General features: G+C 34.8%; 1 protein-coding gene across 1 annotated transcript in view; it reads right to left on the reverse strand.

Annotated features, from left to right (window-relative positions):
- Positions 1–2,493: 2,493 nt before the first annotated feature.
- trappc11 (trafficking protein particle complex subunit 11) overlaps positions 2,494–18,888 on the reverse strand; it is a 158,927-nt gene continuing 142,532 nt past the window's right edge. Inside the window, exons 26-30 of the mRNA XM_039751039.1 lie at positions 12,806–12,917; positions 11,439–11,530; positions 9,634–9,767; positions 7,235–7,402; positions 2,494–3,529 (exon numbers count right to left, since the gene is read on the reverse strand). Coding sequence (XP_039606973.1) covers positions 3,485–3,529; positions 7,235–7,402; positions 9,634–9,767; positions 11,439–11,530; positions 12,806–12,917 — 551 coding nt within the window. The 3' untranslated portion in view covers positions 2,494–3,484. The remainder of the gene's footprint in view (positions 3,530–7,234; positions 7,403–9,633; positions 9,768–11,438; positions 11,531–12,805; positions 12,918–18,888) is intronic.

Consider the following 18,888-nt stretch of genomic DNA (forward strand, 5'->3'; position numbering starts at 1 on the left):
TTTTTCCTTTGCCTCCACTTGGTATTCGCTGAAATTCTTATATTTTCCCCGTGCTTTTCCCAGAAGGCTGCGCTTAAGGACAATTTATATTGATTTGCATATTCAAAGAGGCGTAATTCTGGGAGGAGCTGGGGCGTTACATAAAGCACATGCACGAGCGTTACTTTTCACGCTGATCGGGATTTATGTAGCGGAAGAACGTGGAAGTTGGAGTACGCACAGATTCCTGCATCTAGATTTTTCTGTGCGTAAGCACATTTCGGCTTTTGTGCTTACGCCATGTTATAGTGTGAGTTCTACGCATGGCGTTATACATGAGGCCCCTGGATGTCCACGGAAGACAACAGTGGTGGATGATCGCAGAATCATTTCCATGGTGAAGAGAAACCCCTTTCACAACAGCCAACCAAGTGAACAACACTCTCCAGGGGGTAGGTGTATCGATATCCAAGTCTACCATAAAGAGAGGACTGCATGAAAGTAAATACAGAGGGTGCACTGCAATGTGCAAGCCACTCATAAGCCTCAAGAATAGAAAGGCTAGATTGGACTTTGCTAAAGAACATCTAAAAAAGCCAGCACAGTTCTGGAAAAACATTCTTTGGACAGAGGAAACCAAGATCAACCTCTACCAGAATGATGGCAAGAAAAAGTATGGAGAAGGCGTGGAACAGCTATTATCCAAAGCATACCACATCATCTGTAAAACACGGTGGAGGCAGTGTGATGGCTTGGGCGTGCATGGCCAAATATTTATGGACCTAACTGTACATCCAACCCACCTAGAAGCCGGGGCCTCTCTTAGAATTACCCTTCTGAAGATTTTTTTTTTCAGTCTCTTTGCAATATTTTTGGGAGTGTTTTCTTGTCTAAGAGAGCCAAGGCTGGCAGCCTGTCAATAAAACATTAAGCCTATTGATGCATTGCATTCTTCATGAACTTTTTTTTAACTATACAAAAATAAGCTGTGGGCACTGCCTTTGTGGAGTTCAGATGATCTACCCTGTGTGGGTTTTCCTTCCACAATGGAAAGATGTATGTGCTACATTAACCACAGACTCTAAATTGGCCCTGTATGGATGAACATCACTAAGTATGCCCTGTTATGGACTGGTACCCCACCAAAAGCTGGTAACTCCAAGGTCTCCTTGTTACCTTGAATTAGATAAGTGGACTGGAAAATACGTTGTGGATGAAATGAAAAACAATATTAATTTAATCCCAAATATATATTCTTTGAGCAAAACACAATTTTCCAATGTGCATAAAACCAGAGACATTGAGATCAGCATCTCTTAGAATTCCAGTAAGTTTTATTTGTATGATGATCAAAATCATCAGAAAGCGACTGAATCAGATGTGTCACAAAATGTTCATCACCAAACAGGACTGGACTATGGCTAATTTATAACATCTAAAAAATTGCAAGAGCACAGCAACATTTCCACGTCAGTGCATTTCTTAGTTTTGCAAAAATGTGAGTGAGGTGAAATCACCGGATGATGGTGGTCATGACAGGTAGTCAGGTTACATAGATCAAATGTATGTCATTTAATCATGGTTACAGAGATTTAATAATACAATGATGTTTGCAAATTAGGCTTCACTTCAGTTGATAAACATCCAAAGAGCATCAGATGAAACAGATTAGCAGAATAACTACATCTATACTTTCTTCCATCTACAGAGATATGCTGCATGCCTTGAATTGCTGGATTACTATTCTGATGACACTGGCTAAAGGTACATTGTCAAAATGGCAGTGTCATGGTGTGGGTCACCATTTCCTACGATACTGTTTATTGAGATCTGTCTCACCATGCAAGTCCTGTTGCTCATCATACAACACTTTGTAACTGGTGTGCAACGGGCCACTTGCTAAAAAGAGAATGCCTGACCACATATGGCTGCCACTTTTTATGAATACCCTAAGTAACCTGGACAGGCTGTCCACAACATGAGCATGCGTGGAACATTTTGAGATGATGACTTCGGTCATTACACAGCCTCCTGGTCTATTATCTCTGAGGAAGAGCAGTTAAAAACTTCTTGACTAAATGTTTCACTGGACAGTATGTAGGATCTGTATGATTCTAAGTCACGACACAGAGCTGCTTGGATCATCAAAGATGTTTGCTTTCCCTTATACTTAATAATGACTCAGATAAAAGAATACAGTTTAATAAAAAGAAAGCTGTCAATAGCCATCTATACTGATGCAGTTTATACCATCTTTTATGTTCTTTTTTCAAGGTAGGTTAATAATTTCTGATGGGATATGTACCCCCTTATGTTCAGTTTACATGTTCTTTTTGTTTAATTAATACAGCAATTGATAAACTACATGTATTACAGACTAAGGACACAAGTATAAAGTATAAAGGTAACCTTTAGTTTGCATGAAGTTTAATGGCAAAATGCTGTAACTACACCAAAGTAGTCATGGAATAATTTACACAATTTACAATAAAGGAAAAATATCATTAAACATAATGACTTTAAAATATATATAATCAATAATTTTTATATTAATGTTCAGTTTTTCTGTACAATGCAAAGACAAAATGGACTCAGGTTCTCATTTCTAAAAGTATAGAAAAACCTTTGAAACCATACACATGCTTATTTTCTTCAAAACGTGGTATGATAAAAATGAATTAACAATGATTATTAAACAATTTTAACTTTCAGATTACATTTTTTCATTAGGTGCAAAACATAGGCTATGACAAATAAAATTAAACAGACACTTGTGAATAGCACAAATTATGTGTACTGCACCAAAATATATCCACTGAACAATTTTTGGACATATAATTATGGTAGTACCATACTAATGTATGGTTTAAAATGTCATGTGTTAATAATGAGTATATGATAATCTATACAAGAGAGAGAGAGAGAGAGAGAGAGACAGAGGGCCTCTTGTCTGGTGTTGATTGTGCTGTAAGTAGTACAAAACTCCTTTATTTAGAGTATTCATTTAGCATTCAACACAACTGTTACATTTTTTAAAACAGCTATCATTATAGATGTATACATTTAATAGATTCAGCTGTTATTACAGCATTAAATTTGTTTTCAATTAGTACAGCCTTGACATGATCATGTTAACTGCCAAAACTATAAAAAAAAATATATACAAAAAAAGATACTTAAGTCAACACAAAAAAGTTATCCTGCTAAGGTGTTGGTATAGCCACTTTTCATTCAAAACTACTGCTTAATATTGTCATTATATTCATATGTTTTACAATTACCTATGTTATGTGTTCTATGAGCCAAATGAACATCTATCTATATATATATATATTTTTTAAAAAACACTTGTATCACAATATAGCAGAAATTTTGATACAATGCTAAAAAAAACAAAACCTGCAACACTTCAAGTCAATCAACTTTTCATTTGCTCTCATGATGTTTTTAAATTCATAAAAGGGTCATAAATAATACAGATTTGTTGCTTCCTTCACTGTATATTTTAAGCAGCTGCAATTGAGGCATCATCAACTTGCCGTCCTTGAGGCTACAATTGAAAGGGGGGAAAAAGTTAATCAGATTAAATATAAAATAGCATTATCATTACAATTTTGGACAAATATTTTGCTGGACAATGGGAAGAAACTTCATCTTAACATGCACATAAAAAAAGGATATAAACTGAAGCATAAAAATCAGCCATTTAAACTCCTCTCCTGCTTACTGACAGTCTTGTAGTCCTTATCACATCTTATGTGATGGTTAAATGAACATCGCACAGATTTTACCACCTTTATCACAGAGACTATTTATTATAACTATATGATCGAGTGTACAACCAATTCTTGTTTCTTATAGGTTTCCAGAATTTATAATGTTTTTTTAAATCAAATAAAATGCCTTTATGCCTAGTGCAATTTCCCTAACTTTAATTGGAGGTTCTTCTACATGTGTAAATACCCTTTTCCATTACTCTAGAGTCCAATCCTTATGCTCCTTAGAAAATTTACACCTTTTTTTCACTGCTTAGCCTCACCGATAAGTGATTTTCTTAAGGCCACACAGCTCTTTAGTCCCAATACCTTGAGTTCTCTTCTCATTGTGCGTGTGATTTTTTTTTTTACTATTTGATTTCACCAAATGTTTAAGTGATCTCTGATCACAATCATTCAAGATTTTTTTCCCTGACCACATTTCTTCCTCAAAGATGATGGTTCACCACTATCCTTCCAGGTTTTAATAATGCATTGGACAGTTCTTAAACCAATTTTAGTAGTTTTCTTGTTTTGCTTGATGCAGGCCAATAACTCAACTCTTCTGAAACAGAGTAACGTCTTTTCCATAACCATAAGATATCTCTTCTGACATGGTTGCTAAAGAAATGAGAAGCTGCTCACTGCATCAGTTAGGGTTAAATAACTTGTTGCCAGTTGAAACATATTAATCACTGAGTACGTATCCAATGGAAGGCCTATTTGCTTATTTAAATCCTGGTGGTGATTTTATTTTGACCAAGCAGCGTACATTAGTCACATAAAGCAATATTTTAAAGGCTAGTAAAATTCATAATACAAAAATATTTGGGTAATAATCATTATATGGGAAATTAAATTAAGTCATCAATTTTAATGTAGAGGTTCAGATAACAAAACTTGATTCTTGTTTTAGTTTTTCTTTTGTGGTGTATTCAAACAAGTATACAAGGATACTTGGTGATAGAATACACTACTTTCTAAAGCTCCCTGACCATTTGGCATGAAGAAAAAAAAAAACCAAACTGTACATATGTATGGATATCTGAAAAGCCAAATTCTAAGTGATTAGTACTTGTGATACGTTATCTTACAAAACAACCATTTTAGGACAGGGATCTTAACATGTGTGCATATGTACAAGTGTAATCCAATGAACTGTAACTGCAAATTCCTGATAAAACCAATATGGATAAGATGACAACTATTGAATGCATCATATTTAAGAACACACAAACTGTTGTTGTACAATCAGAAATAAACAGTATAATGTACCTGATAAATATAAACATTCATCTAAATTAAAATCCTCTCTCTATTGTTGAAATACAGAGTTTTACAACTTATGTCACCTTTACATTTTTTAATTTGGATTTTGGTTTATGTGCAGCACTTTTTTCTTTTAAAAGATTTCTGATACATTTTAGCTGCATATGCTTTAAAAGCAAAATGACTTACTGTCATTATCAACTCTCTTTGCCTATTATTCACTTATAACAACTCAGCTCCCTGGTGGACTGTTTTAATTTATATTTGGTACTCTTACTCTTCAAGAAAATTTGTTGGGTAAGTTTATTTTATGTTGAGATATCTAAAATAAAGAGTTTTGTACCAATTTGTCAAAACTTTAAAAACTCCCATTAAAAAGCACTGACACATTTTCTGAATTATTGCTCTTAAAGCAAAGGAAATTTTCTGCACAAGCTCAGATACTAACTAATTTACTATTTCAAGTTTACCTTGTGAGAGTTTTTGTTTCTGATGGTGAACACAAATTATTGAAGTGCTAAAAAGAGTTGGGTGAATGGCCAGGAATTCACTGACAGCTCAGCTGATTGTGAGCGTGCTGGAATACTTCAACACAGATTTTAACACTACAATATGAACTGTATTTTTAAGAAATATGAACCACAATAACCATCACAAGCCTATTTGTGCCCATTTTTATGTACAGTAATCCCTCCTTGATTGCGGGGGTTGCGTTCCAGATAGGTGAAAATCCGCAAAGTAGAAATCATATGTTTGTATGGTTATTTTTATATATTTTAAGCCCTTAGAAACTCTCCCACACTGTTTATAAATATTCTCCGCACAGTTATACAATAAACCCTCGTTTATCGCGGTTAATCCGTTCCAGACAGATAAATGAATTTCCACGAAGTAGGATTCTTTATTTATAGATCTAATATTTTCGCAGTTATAGCACTGAAAACATGTTTACGACCTTCTAAATATGTTTTTTTTAAACATTATTAGAGCCCTCTAGACATGAAATAACACCCTTTAGTCAAACGTTTAAACTGTGCTCCATGACAAGACAAAGATGACAGTTCTTTCTCACAATTAAAAGAATTCAAACATATCTTCCTCTTCAAGGTGCGCATCAGGAGCGGAGAATGTCACAGAGAGAGAGAGAAAAGTAAACAATTAAAAATCAATAGGGCTGTTGCGATTTTAAGTATGCAAGCACCGCGATAAAGCGGCGCAATGAAGGGATCAATGTGAAGGTAGCCTTTCAGCATTTTTTAGAGGAGTGTCCAGATCTTCTAAGCAAATAGCCACTGTGCAAACAGCCCCTCTGCTCACACCCCCTCTGTCAGGAGCAGAGAATGTCAGAGAGAGTGAGAGAGGCAGAGAAAAGCAAACAAAGACAAATCAATACGGGCTGTTAGAGCTTTTAAGTGTGCGAAGCACCGTGCTGGAAGCATATCGTATATCATTGAGGAGTTTTAGTTAATACGTAATACGTGCTCTGATTGGGTAGCTTCTCAGCCATCCGCCAATAGCGTCCCTTCTATGAAATCAACTGGGCAAACAAACTGAGGAAGCATGTGCCATAAATTAAAGACCTGTTATCCGCAGAAATCCACGAACTAGCGAAAAATCCGTGATATATATTTAGATATACTTACATTTAAAATCTGCGATGGAGTGAAGCCGCAAAAGTCGAAGCGCGATATAGCAAGGGATCACTGTACACAATATTATAAATTGCTATTTAAAAACATCAATTTTATGTAATCTTCTGACACATGTAATTACATTTAATTATCTGCTAAGGCTGTAATAGATTTCATTCTCTTCTATGCCTTCTCACTGACACACACAAATATTATTCAGGGGTGGTAAAAAGTAAGTTTACAATTGTGTGTACACAAGGCAGGAAATATGAGCACTTACGAGATTGTACTCGTAAGTGCACTGTGCCATTGTGACATTTTTCACAGTTATTAAAGATAGAGTTAATAAAGCTATTGTAATAATCATAACCTGCATATCTTTTTCCATACAAATAACTGTAAATCTACTTTTGTCCACCCCTGTATATTAGTTTGCAGTTATACCAATTTAAAAGCTATAGTGATTTCTAATCAAATCTAAACTGATTGAAAGAATATAAATGTATTATATTTTTTACATTTAAACTAGGTTAATTTAGGAACCATAATCAAAAGTTAACAATAGCAATTGTAAGATGCAAGGATATTAAACAAATTTACCTTGATAAATATACGTGTTGGCAAGAAGCGTCTCAGGAGTTGACTACTAACTCCTGGAAAACGCAAAAGATTAATGTTAAGCGATGGAAGGACCTGATAGCCAGCCATTAGAGGATAAAAGTTGTATAGCATTTCTTGCTCATCGCCGGGCAGGATACGCATGCGAACCTGTAGAAACAGTTGAAAAAAGTCACAATTGTACCTTACTCTTAGAAAGCTATACATTGAGCTGATCTTGGAGCTAAAATCATTATGCCCCACATACTCATTTTGCAGATGGCATCTTAACCCACTTCAATTAGCAGATGAGAACTGCACAGAATTTATATCAAAACAAATCAGTTTCTTCCTAGAGACAAATGCATTCTCAGAGGTCTCTGCAGAAATACTCTGGGAAACTCTATAGGCCTTCTTAAAAGGGCAGATTAGGCCTTCTTAAAAGGGCAGATTTATTTCTGTGGGAAAGATATGAAATAATTAGAAACCAAGAAGGTATCAGAGCTAACCAGCAAAATTACTAGAATAGATCAAGAACATGCCAGGTGTCTGAGTGAGGTTCTTCGTAGGAAAAGGCAGGCTCTGCATTCAGAACTCAACCTCTTAACAACTAAAGAAACTGAACAAGTCATTTTTAAATCAAGACATCATTACTATGAACATGGAGAGAAAGCTAATAAGCTCTTAGCTCAACAAATCCACAAGCAAGAAGTTTGCAATGCAATCCCAGCAATCACCAACACAAACGGAGATAAAATCATTAACTATAAAAATATAATACACACATTGAGAGAATACTATAAATCCTTATATTCTACTGAGTTTAAAGAAGCCAACACACAATCTAATGCATTTCTGGACACATTAGGGATACCACAAATAGATACTTTTAGTGCAGAGGAACTGGATAAACCTCTGGCGCTATCAGAATTACTAGATGCTATAAAGTCACTTTAGAGTGGGAAAGCAGTAGGCCCTGATGGCTACCCTGTTGAATTTTATAAGAAATTCTCCACTCAGCTAGCTCACCTCGTATTAGCAACATTTACAGAAGCTAGAGACAATCAAATTGTATCTCAAACTTTTCGCCAAGCATTAATCACCGTCTTCCCTAAACAAAATAAGAACTTATCACAATGTGCATCATACAGATGCATCATACAGACCAATTTCACTTCTGAATAATGATGTTAAGATACTCTCCAGTCCTAGCTAGAAGGATGGAGAAAGTGCTGCCTTCTGTAATATCACAAGATCAAACTGGATTTATTAAAGGCCGACACTTAGCTTCCAATATTCAACGCTTGTTTAATGTAAAATATTCACCTGCAAAGTCAAACACTCCAGAGATGATGATATCGTTGGATGCAGAAAAAGAATTTGATTTGATTACTACCTTTTCGCTACATTAGAGAAATTTGGGTTTGGCTTGAACATTTGTGCATGATCAAACTACTGTACACCGATCCAGAAGCTTCAGTTTGTATTAACAATATTTGTTCAGACTACTTGAAACTAGAACGTGATCACACTGCTATTTGCAATCGCCACTGAACCACTGGCAGTTCACTGTTGAAATGCCTATCATATACAGGGGATTATCAGAGAAGGACTTGAGCAGAAGATGTCTGTATATGCATATGCAGATGATATAGTACTGTATACAGGTGCCAGTCATAAAATTAGAATATCATGACAAAGTTGATTTATTTCAGTAATTCCATTCAAAAAGTGAAACTTTATAATTAAATCTTTTTTAAAAATTCAGCTGAATTTAAAAAAAGTAAAAAAAAAAAATGTATCTGCCATGAAACTTTATTTTCATTTTGATATTTTCATTTTGATAAATTATTATCAAAATAGCATGTTAACAGTCTCTTTGCTACTGTAATGTAGTACATGTGTGGATCCAAATAGAACATACCTGTATTTTTAGTATGAAGCATTCAAATCTTTATTATTGGTTCAAGTAACAGCCCAAACCTGGATCCTCTGACCAAAACATGGTAAATATTCTATTCCATCAGTCTCAATGATGCATAGAAGTACATTCACCTCCCACATTTTTTTTTAAATATTATTATTTATGATGTTTAAAACAACAATGCAATTTATTCCACTGTATAAATGCAATCATATTACTTGCAATATTATGTTGTGAAGACTAACGTTTCTGACAAGTATTTTAAGTAGTTATTATTGAATAAATATTTTTAAAATTTTTTTCTGATCAAGTTCATTTTTGCCAACACAATTTTAATAAGTGAAGGATTGAAGCAATCAGTGGTATGGAGAAACACACTGATACAAGAACTCTTGTTAATGTTACCCCATAGACATACTATAGATAAACTTAGGAAAGATAATACATAAAAAATAGAAGCACTTATTATGAATTGTACCTGCTTTAGACCAGAAAACATGAAAGCATCACTAGGCTCTACAGACATCTCCACATCCTGCACTTGGCTGGTTCGATTCTGGATATGATACTTTACAGGCAGGGATTCCCGCACTCGACCAAAGGATGGCAAATCTTCAAAATACAGTGAAATGAATGTGTTAATTATGTCCCTCAGTGAATTATGTTGGTTTAAGCAATTAAGAAAATATATGAATCAGTTGATTAGTTATAACTGCATTTCAGTAACAAAGCATTCCAACTATTTCAGATTTTATGATTCTTTACATATTTAGATCAATGCCTTATCATTTTTTGGTATTTAATAATAATAGTAGTGTTGAACAGAACATGGATCTGTTTTTGAAATCTGTTTAGTGTGCATAGTGAACGATCCAGTATGTATGACTGAATTAAAAAGCAAACATTACACTCTTTACGTCAATCTGAATGAAACGTGCTTACAGTGAAATCCTTAGTAAATAATTTCAGCCATCCATCCAAAATCACATTGAAAGTGAAGCAGAAATCTTTTCAAGAGGTCACAGGTTATTGATAAACACTCAGTGATCTACAGGATTCTTAGATTTTTAGTTATTTACTTGATTACCCCACCATCAGAAACCATTGTGTTGAATAACAACAAGTTTGTTTCATATTTTAAAGAATAATAGGGGAATGTTCTACAGTCAAATAAGTCAAAAAATGTTTGGATAAAATTGTAATGTTCACATTGTGCAATTTAATATTTCAATAACTATCAATCATAACAGTATGCTTAATGTTTTAGCAATAGTAGTATTATGTCCTATGTACAGAGTATGGTTAAATTCATACTTGCAACACCAACACCAACTCTCTGGCACCACAAAAAAATATATTTGGATATCTGTTGTCTTTTGAAAGAGAAATTTTGTTTTTTATTATACAATTCTGTCATACTGCTATCTGCCGATCAGCACAGATTAAAACACCACAGACTCATGTAACAAAACAACTTCAAACACAGACACAATATTATAAGAAAATAGCTGGATGAAAATAAATATTTTAGAATTGCCAAAACAAATCTAAACTCTGGAGTAATGAGACCAAAACTAGATATATGGTTTACATTCTGCAATCACCTCAATGTTGTATCAATTGCCTTTTTTTGGTCTATTGCTAGTATTTTACTACTTTCACTAGTCTTTCAGAGATATAAAAGTAAAAATTTCACTGTACTGAGTACAGGACTTGCCAAAATGTTAGACACATTTGCTTATAGAATGGATTTCTTTTCTTTTTATTATCATCTATATTTTAGAATAGTAAAAACATCAAAACTATGAAATAACTGTTTTATAATATAGGTTCTTCAAAAATTGACACTTTTTGCCTTAAGGCTACCTGGGATGCTTTTCAGTTATTTTTAATTTAATTTTCAACTGTATTTAGATTATTCAACTGAATTTAAATTATTTTAGTATATAAATATACTCCACAAAAGAGTAAGGCTTAGTTTTGATTCTGCCACAGTACCCAGATCTAAATTTTACCACTGTGTCACAGATCTTTTGTGTGACAGCTAATTTATAAATGGGTTTACACTGAATAAAACTGTTGGAGTAAGAGGATGTTTTTCAATTTCTTGCCACAGAGAAATCATTGATACATTCACAAGTTGTATCCAAGCTTGCCTGTACATTTTAAAGTTAACTTTTTAGTATGCAGCATGTTAAAAAAAAACACAACTGATTAAATCATTGATAAAAGTAAAAAATAAATAGTATATAACTAAACAATATTACATAATGAATGCTTTACCTGCATGAACATATAATGGAATTGCTTCCACTGTTATACGTGGTAGAGTTACTGAAGTGCAAACAACTGGAAGCTTTTCATTATTCGACTCTCTAAAGGGGAAAAAAAAAAGATTACTTTGATTTCAAAAAAATATAATCAGTGTAAAATAATGTTATCTTTTAATAAACTCATAAAAATGTAATTGTTAAAGGTATTTTAGCTTAGTGCCTCTGCTTCACCTTTCCAGTGTCCTTAGTTTAAATCCTGAGTTTGCATGTTCAGGACATATCTGGAGAGATTTTCTTTGGGTACTCACAAATATGTGTCTGTTAAATTAATTGGAAACTCTATGAGCTACTCAGTATGTGTTCATGGCAATTTCTTGTAGTGGCCCAGCATCATATCCGGGGTTAGTTCCCACCATGCATCTGATGCTGCTAAATTACGCTCTTTCCCCTGTGATCTTGATCTGGATTAAGTAGGTTTAAAAATGGATGGTCAATGATATAGTTAACAACGCAACAAGGAACTGAAAATTATTCCAAGTTCATAATCTTATCCCAAACAGTAATTGTAAGTATGTTCTATAGCTGTGCACGCAATCCCAACATTTCCAGAGAGAATTATAAAAAACATTTAATTTAGATTTAGGCCAATTCCAGTCTTATACCAAATTTAAATATATTTATTTCACGCTTTATGAATTCATTCCTGTGGTGGGCTGGCGCCCTGCCTGGGGTTTGTTTCCTGCCTTGTGCCCTGTGTTGGCTGGGACTGGCTCCAGCAGACCCCCCAGTGACCCTGTAGTTAGGATATATTGGGTTGAATAATGGATGGATGGATGAATTCATTCATATTTTTAAATAAGCTTAATTGAATGCATTGCTATGGTGAACAACAATCTATTCTGGCAGCACCAGGCACAATGCATGAACCAGCAAGTCTACCAAGGACACACCCCAGTACATATACTTACTTGTTATGAGACCCAGTTACAGCTTCCAATTAAACAAACAATTAAAACACAGTGGGATACTCCGTGAAAAACCTACACATGTATGATAAAAATTTTCAAAGTTCACAGAAACTGTTCTTGAGCTAGGATTTAGGTTTAATCTCCCGACACACAGACAGCACTGTTGTGTTGTCACACTGTCAACTATCTTAGGGAACTACCCAAGAATTAAATTGCCATGCCTAGTGTCACCAAAACAAGTTTAGTAAGTGTTATTTCTTCTAAGATAAGACACTTGTTCCCGCAGCCCTGCCAATATCTTTTCTACTTTATGTAAAAGACTTAACATTAAATGCCTTATTGTAATGTTAACTTACTTCTATTCATATAAACATGTCAGCAATAGAATATATTCTTCCTCTGAACATACCTTTTCCAAGAAATAGTGTAACGGCCAGTTGTTACTCCACTAGTGTTACTGGTAACTGATGGACATTTTACACAGAAACATTCACTGGCACTTTCCCCTGTCTGTAAAACAACTGCAAAGATGGAATGACATTTAACATTATTATGAACACATTCAATAAAGTTATTTTGAAGTAAAAGGAAATGATCAATTTTAACATTATTTCAAGCTCATTTCACACATAACATTTGTAAATAAAAAAATTAAAACTTATTACAAAATAGAAGACATGCAAACCTATTTATATAATGTTCAAAGTGAAAGTACTACACCAATTTCCTATTTTCAACAATATCATTGTTAATTTCTTTGTAAAAGGATAAGTAAAGATTGCTTCATAAAACGGACACCAATAAGACTGAAGATTCGTGGGCATGAATTAACAACACGTGAAGTTTTTTATAGCAACTATTACTTTATCTAAACCTAGCTGATGCTACAGAGCACTTCTTTAACTGTATTAACAGTAGGGGATGTGAAAGCTAAACATTCCAAACATAATTTTTCTTTAAAAAGTACCAACACCTTTAAATAAAGGCGTGTTTACAGAAAGGCATTTGTTTAAAATGAGTACACTCCCTAAGGAACAAAGCTTATAATTACTTCTTAGCTCTCACCTGGTAGCTCCATCCTTAACATTCTTCTCCCAATATACTCAGCATCTCTCCTCTGCACATGTCCAAACCAACACAATCTCGCCTCTCTGACTTTGTCTCCCAACGGTCCAACCTGAGCTGACCCTCTTATGTATTCATTTCTAATCCTGTCCATGCTTGTAACACCCGATGCAAATCTTAACATCTTTAACTCTGCCACCTCCAGCTCTGTCTCCTTTTTTTAGTCAGTGCCACCATCTAAAACCCATATAACATAGCTGGTCTAAATACCATCTTGTAGACCATTCCTTTCATTCTTCCTGATACCAGTCAGTCGCAAATCACTCCTGACACTCTTCTCTACCTCTATTTTCTCTACAGATCAGAATGCCATCCGCAAACATCATAGTGCACGGGAACACCTGTCTAAATCTCATCTTTCAACCTGTCCGTTACCATTGCAAATAAGAAAGGGCTCAGTGCGGATCCCTGATGTAATCCCACCTCTACCCTGACTGCATCCATCACTCCTACTGCAGACCTCACCATTATCACACTGCCCTCGTACATATCCTGTACCACTCTTACATACTTCTCTGCCACTCCTAATTTCCTCATACAATACCACAACTTCTTTCTTGGCACTCTGTCATATGCTTTCTCTAAGTCTGCAAAGACACAATACAGCTCCTTCTGTCCTTCTCTATATTTTGCCATCAACACCCTCAGAGCAAACATTGCATCTGTAGTGCTCTTTACCAGCATGAAACCATATTGCTGTTCACTAATCATCACCTTCCTTCTTAACCTAGCTTACAATGTTCTTTTCCATAACTTCATGCTGTGGCTCATCAATTGTATCCCTCTGTATCTACTACAGTTTTGCACACCCCCCTTATTCTTAAAAATCTGTATCAGTGCACTATTCCACTCCTTAGGCATCCTCTCACTTTCCAAGTTTGCATTAAACAATCTGGTTAAAAACTCCACTGCCAACTCTCCTAAACACCTTCAGCCATCCCATTCTTCATCCTCTTCAAAGCTGTCTTTTATATTGTCCTTGCTAATCTGTTGCACTTCTTGATTCACTATCTCCACATAATCCAATGTATTAATTATTAATGTATTATGAACCAACAAATTATGTGCAATCAGGTTTTTACATAGAAATTGCTACAAAAACAACGCGACTCAGAAGACAGGCAAAATGTAACTGACAAATTCTTTACTGGAAAGGTGAAAATTGTTGGACTGCTAGACAGAACATTCAGAAATCAACCACTCCAGAGAATCCTGCTTTTCAAATGTCACATTTGTTTGAAAGCTACAGGTTTCATGTGCATTTTTTAAACAATAGTGTAGTAGCCATTAACACTTTATGCTTTACAGGTGCAAGTCGTGCCAAAGGAAAAAAGTAAATACTGTACATTAATAATGACAAGAAGTACAACTATAAAAAACAGCACATTTAAGGTATATCAGAATTGTAAGGATACCTTTTACCTTGGAAGACCCAAAGAGTATCTAATGATTTAAAGAGAACATGCTGTAGAGTTGAGCATAAATGGAGAAAAAGTATATTGATAGTCCACTATGAAATACCGAAGGCAAAAATAACCAAATATAACAACATAGTCCACCTTGAGAGGCAGTCTTATTTCTCTAAAATTATAAATGATAATGCTACTAATCGTCTTTTAAACCTAGCTTACTCAATGCAAGGCCTGTTAAAAACTACTAGTGAAACCGGTGAGGCTTTTGCTATATGTTTTTTAAACACAAAATAAATAATATTAGAAATAACATATTACATCCCCCCAAAGTTAATCCAATTGAAACCAGTATGCCTTTATAAGTGAGTTAAATTCTTTCACTGGAATAGATCAACCAAATTTATGTAATATAATTTTTTAACTGGAAACCTTCACCTGAATCCTTGACACAGTTACCAACAGGCTTTTCCAAAGAAGCCTCCAATGTCCTTATTGATGGTGTACTTGACATAGACAACTCATTATTAGATACATGGCTCTTCCCTGACTGTCTAAAGACTGCAGTTGTTAAATATCTGCTCAAGGAAATAATCTTGACTCCACTGACAGTTATTAAGCAGCTTAATGATTACTTGAATAAGCATTCTATTCTTGATAAGTTTCAGTCAGGTTTTAGAACGAACTATAGTACAGAAACAGTGCTAGTTAATGTAGTAAATAATTTGTGGGTTAATGTGAACAGAGGTCATATATCTGTTCTTGTTCTCTTATATTTGAGTGCAGCATTTGATACCATAGACCACAGCATTCTTATAAGTCACCTTAGAAAATGGGTAGGCCTCTCTGGCAGTGTCTTAAATTACTTAACAGGTAAAAAAAAATTGTAGTTAGTTTTAATGTACTTTGGAGGTACACAATATTGCATTTATTTTACCACAAGGATCTGTTCTGGGTCTGCTGCTTTTTTCAATCTACATGCTTCCATTAGGTTTGATTATCTCAAAGCACAAGGTGAGCTACCACAGCTTTATTTATCTATATTGCCTGATGACACTGATGCTCTTGGTTCTCCGATCCAATGTATCAGCAGTATTTCCAAATGGATGAATAGCAACTTTCTCAAACTAAATAAGGGAAAAGGAAAAATCTTAGTGATTGTCAAACATGGATATAGCGAGGGAATTAGAAATACACTTGATTCCTAAGGTTTAAAAATCAAGGTGGGGGTAAAGAAAGCTTTTGTCAGGATCGAACCGGGGACTCTTGATTACAAGTCAGCAAATCTTACTGCTATGCCACAGAAGCTATTGTGTTTTCCTTGAACCTTTTGTGAAAGTGTTTATTTGATCTTTGGACTTCAGGCTTCATATATTATATAGTTTGTGCCTACACTTTGTCATTTACTAGTAAAATATGAAAAACGTTTGTTTTAAAAATGTGTTTACACAGATTATTGTAGAAACGGCACACACATGAAATGTATATGTTCCAAATAATGATCTATTATTTCCACTCTAAAACTCCAGCACTTTACTCCCAGATAATCAATCAAGGCATAAGCTGGGAGAAGTTTGTGCACGTTCTAAGTCAGTGGGGGTATGGAATAGTAGGCTGCTTGTCTTTATCTGCACATTTACAGGACAAAGGACGCTGGTGGAGAGGTGTAAACGGATTTAAGGTGGGCTGGATCTACGAGTTTTTCGTAGGCTCTGGTAATTCTAGTGTTAAATATGTCACTAGAATTAGCTGCCATGATTAGACAGAGGCCCTGTGGTATAGCGGGTCCACAGCTCATGTCAAAGCTACAGCTGGGGTGACTCCCCTGTTGCAGGGCCCGCTTGGGAGAAGCCTGGGAGCCAGCAGTAGCAGCAGAAGAATGCACCTGGCTTTGTTTTAAAGAGACTGCTTCATGCCATTGTTTTAACCTTGTTGTTTTAAAGGATTGTTTTTTTCTATTGTGTTTTTAACCTCCACTACTTCACTCATTTTATGGATTATTTATTTAAAGGCCTTATTTCGAAGCACTGCACTTTATTTTGAACAACTTGTTTTGTTTGTTGTTGTTTTAATAAAAGCACTTGGCACTTTTGCACCATCCCCTTGTTCCATTGCTATGCCTCACTGCCTAGCTCATCGGTGACATTACCGACAGTGTCGGGTTCGAGGGCTCCCGGAAGGATGATGGGAGCGTTCAGCGAACCCGCATTGTCACAAGCCCATTAAAAGGCAAGTTCCACAGATCAAAGTGGTGACTGATCTTTTGACATGATAGATAAAGTGACTTGTGCATAGATCATAAAATATGATTGTAGATAGATAGGTAGAAGATCATGGTGGGCCGTATTGTGTTAAGGAGTATTAGAGCCTGGGGGAAAAATCTATCACATTACCTGACAGATCTGGATCTGATGCCGTAGTATCTTTTTCCAGACGGTAAAAGAATAAACAAATCAATAAGGAGGGTGAGAAGGGTCCTGCACAATTCATCAGACCTTGTGTACCTAGCATCTGGAGAGAGTGTCTTACAGAGAAGGGAGATGCACTCTGATAAAAGTTTCCACAACCTCTTGCGTTGAAACATGTTACAATTGCTGTACCAGGCCGTAATGCAGCTGGTCATAACTCCCTTGAGGGTGCCTTTGTAAAATGTGTTAAGATTGGGAGATGGGTGGCTCAATTGCTTCACTCACCTCAAAAACTATAGTTTCTGCTGGGCCTTTTTAGTTAACACAGTGGTATTGTTAGTCCATGTGAGGCCCTTAGTTATATTAACACTGAAAAACCTGGCAAACTATTAACATTTGAAGTTTTGGTCAATTTGACAGTTAATCTCTTTTATCGAGTATTAGCAGAATACCCACGCTTCGCAGCAGAGAAGTAGTGCGTTAAAGAAGTTATGAAAAAGAGAAGGAAAATTTTAAAAAATAACGTAACATGATTGTTAATGTAATTGTTTTGTCATTGATATGAGTGTTGTTGTCATCTCTCTCTCTCTCTCTCTCTATATATATATAAATAAATAAATATATATATATATATATATATATATATATATAAATATAAAAACCTAAACTTGGCAGCGAGAAGTAAAAAGAAAAGGAAACATTTTAATAATAACGTAACATGATTGAGATTGTAATTGTTTTGTCATTAGTATTGCTGGCATATATATATATATATATATATATATATATATATATATATATATACACACACACATCTATACACATATATATACACAGTTATATATACACATATACACACATAGATACATATATATACATACTGTATATATACACACACACATATATATACATACTGTATATACGCATATACATATCTACATATATACTGTATATACACATATATATACAAATCTACATATATATATCCACATATATATATATATTAGGGGTGGGACTCGATTAAAAAATTAATCCAATTAATTAGAGGCTGTGTAAGAATTAATCTTGATAAATCGTATGTAATCGCACACGTAAATTTGCCCCAAATCGCAAATGTTTTTTTTTAATTTAAAAGTGTTTTAGTGGGCGACAGAATCAAATAATAGACATGTACATGAATATTGTAAACTGAAGCTGTTTTAATTTCTGAAAAAAAAAGTTTTTAAACTACATTTGAATTCAAAACAGAAACAAAAATATCATCCTTGGTTAAAATTGGGCAGTCTTAAAAATAAAGTGGTAGTTTAAGTACTTTAAGTAGATTTTCAGAATAATATTGTCTTTAAATAATAATAACCAAAATTTCAACATAAAGTACAGTTTTTCTTCTTTAAAAAATAAGTCAGAAACATACAGTGGGAGCCACGTCAAACAGCCGCCTGGAGCATGACAGGTCCATGACAGGACCATGCACGATCCGTGCACGGAATGTGATCCCCGCGATGACGCAGTTAACGATGCCCGCCCCATAAACGCCCCATGCGCTTTCT

The sequence above is a fragment of the Polypterus senegalus genome, chromosome 4 (genome assembly GCF_016835505.1).
Source record: "Polypterus senegalus isolate Bchr_013 chromosome 4, ASM1683550v1, whole genome shotgun sequence".
In the NCBI taxonomy this organism is placed as follows: Eukaryota; Metazoa; Chordata; class Cladistia; order Polypteriformes; family Polypteridae; genus Polypterus; species Polypterus senegalus.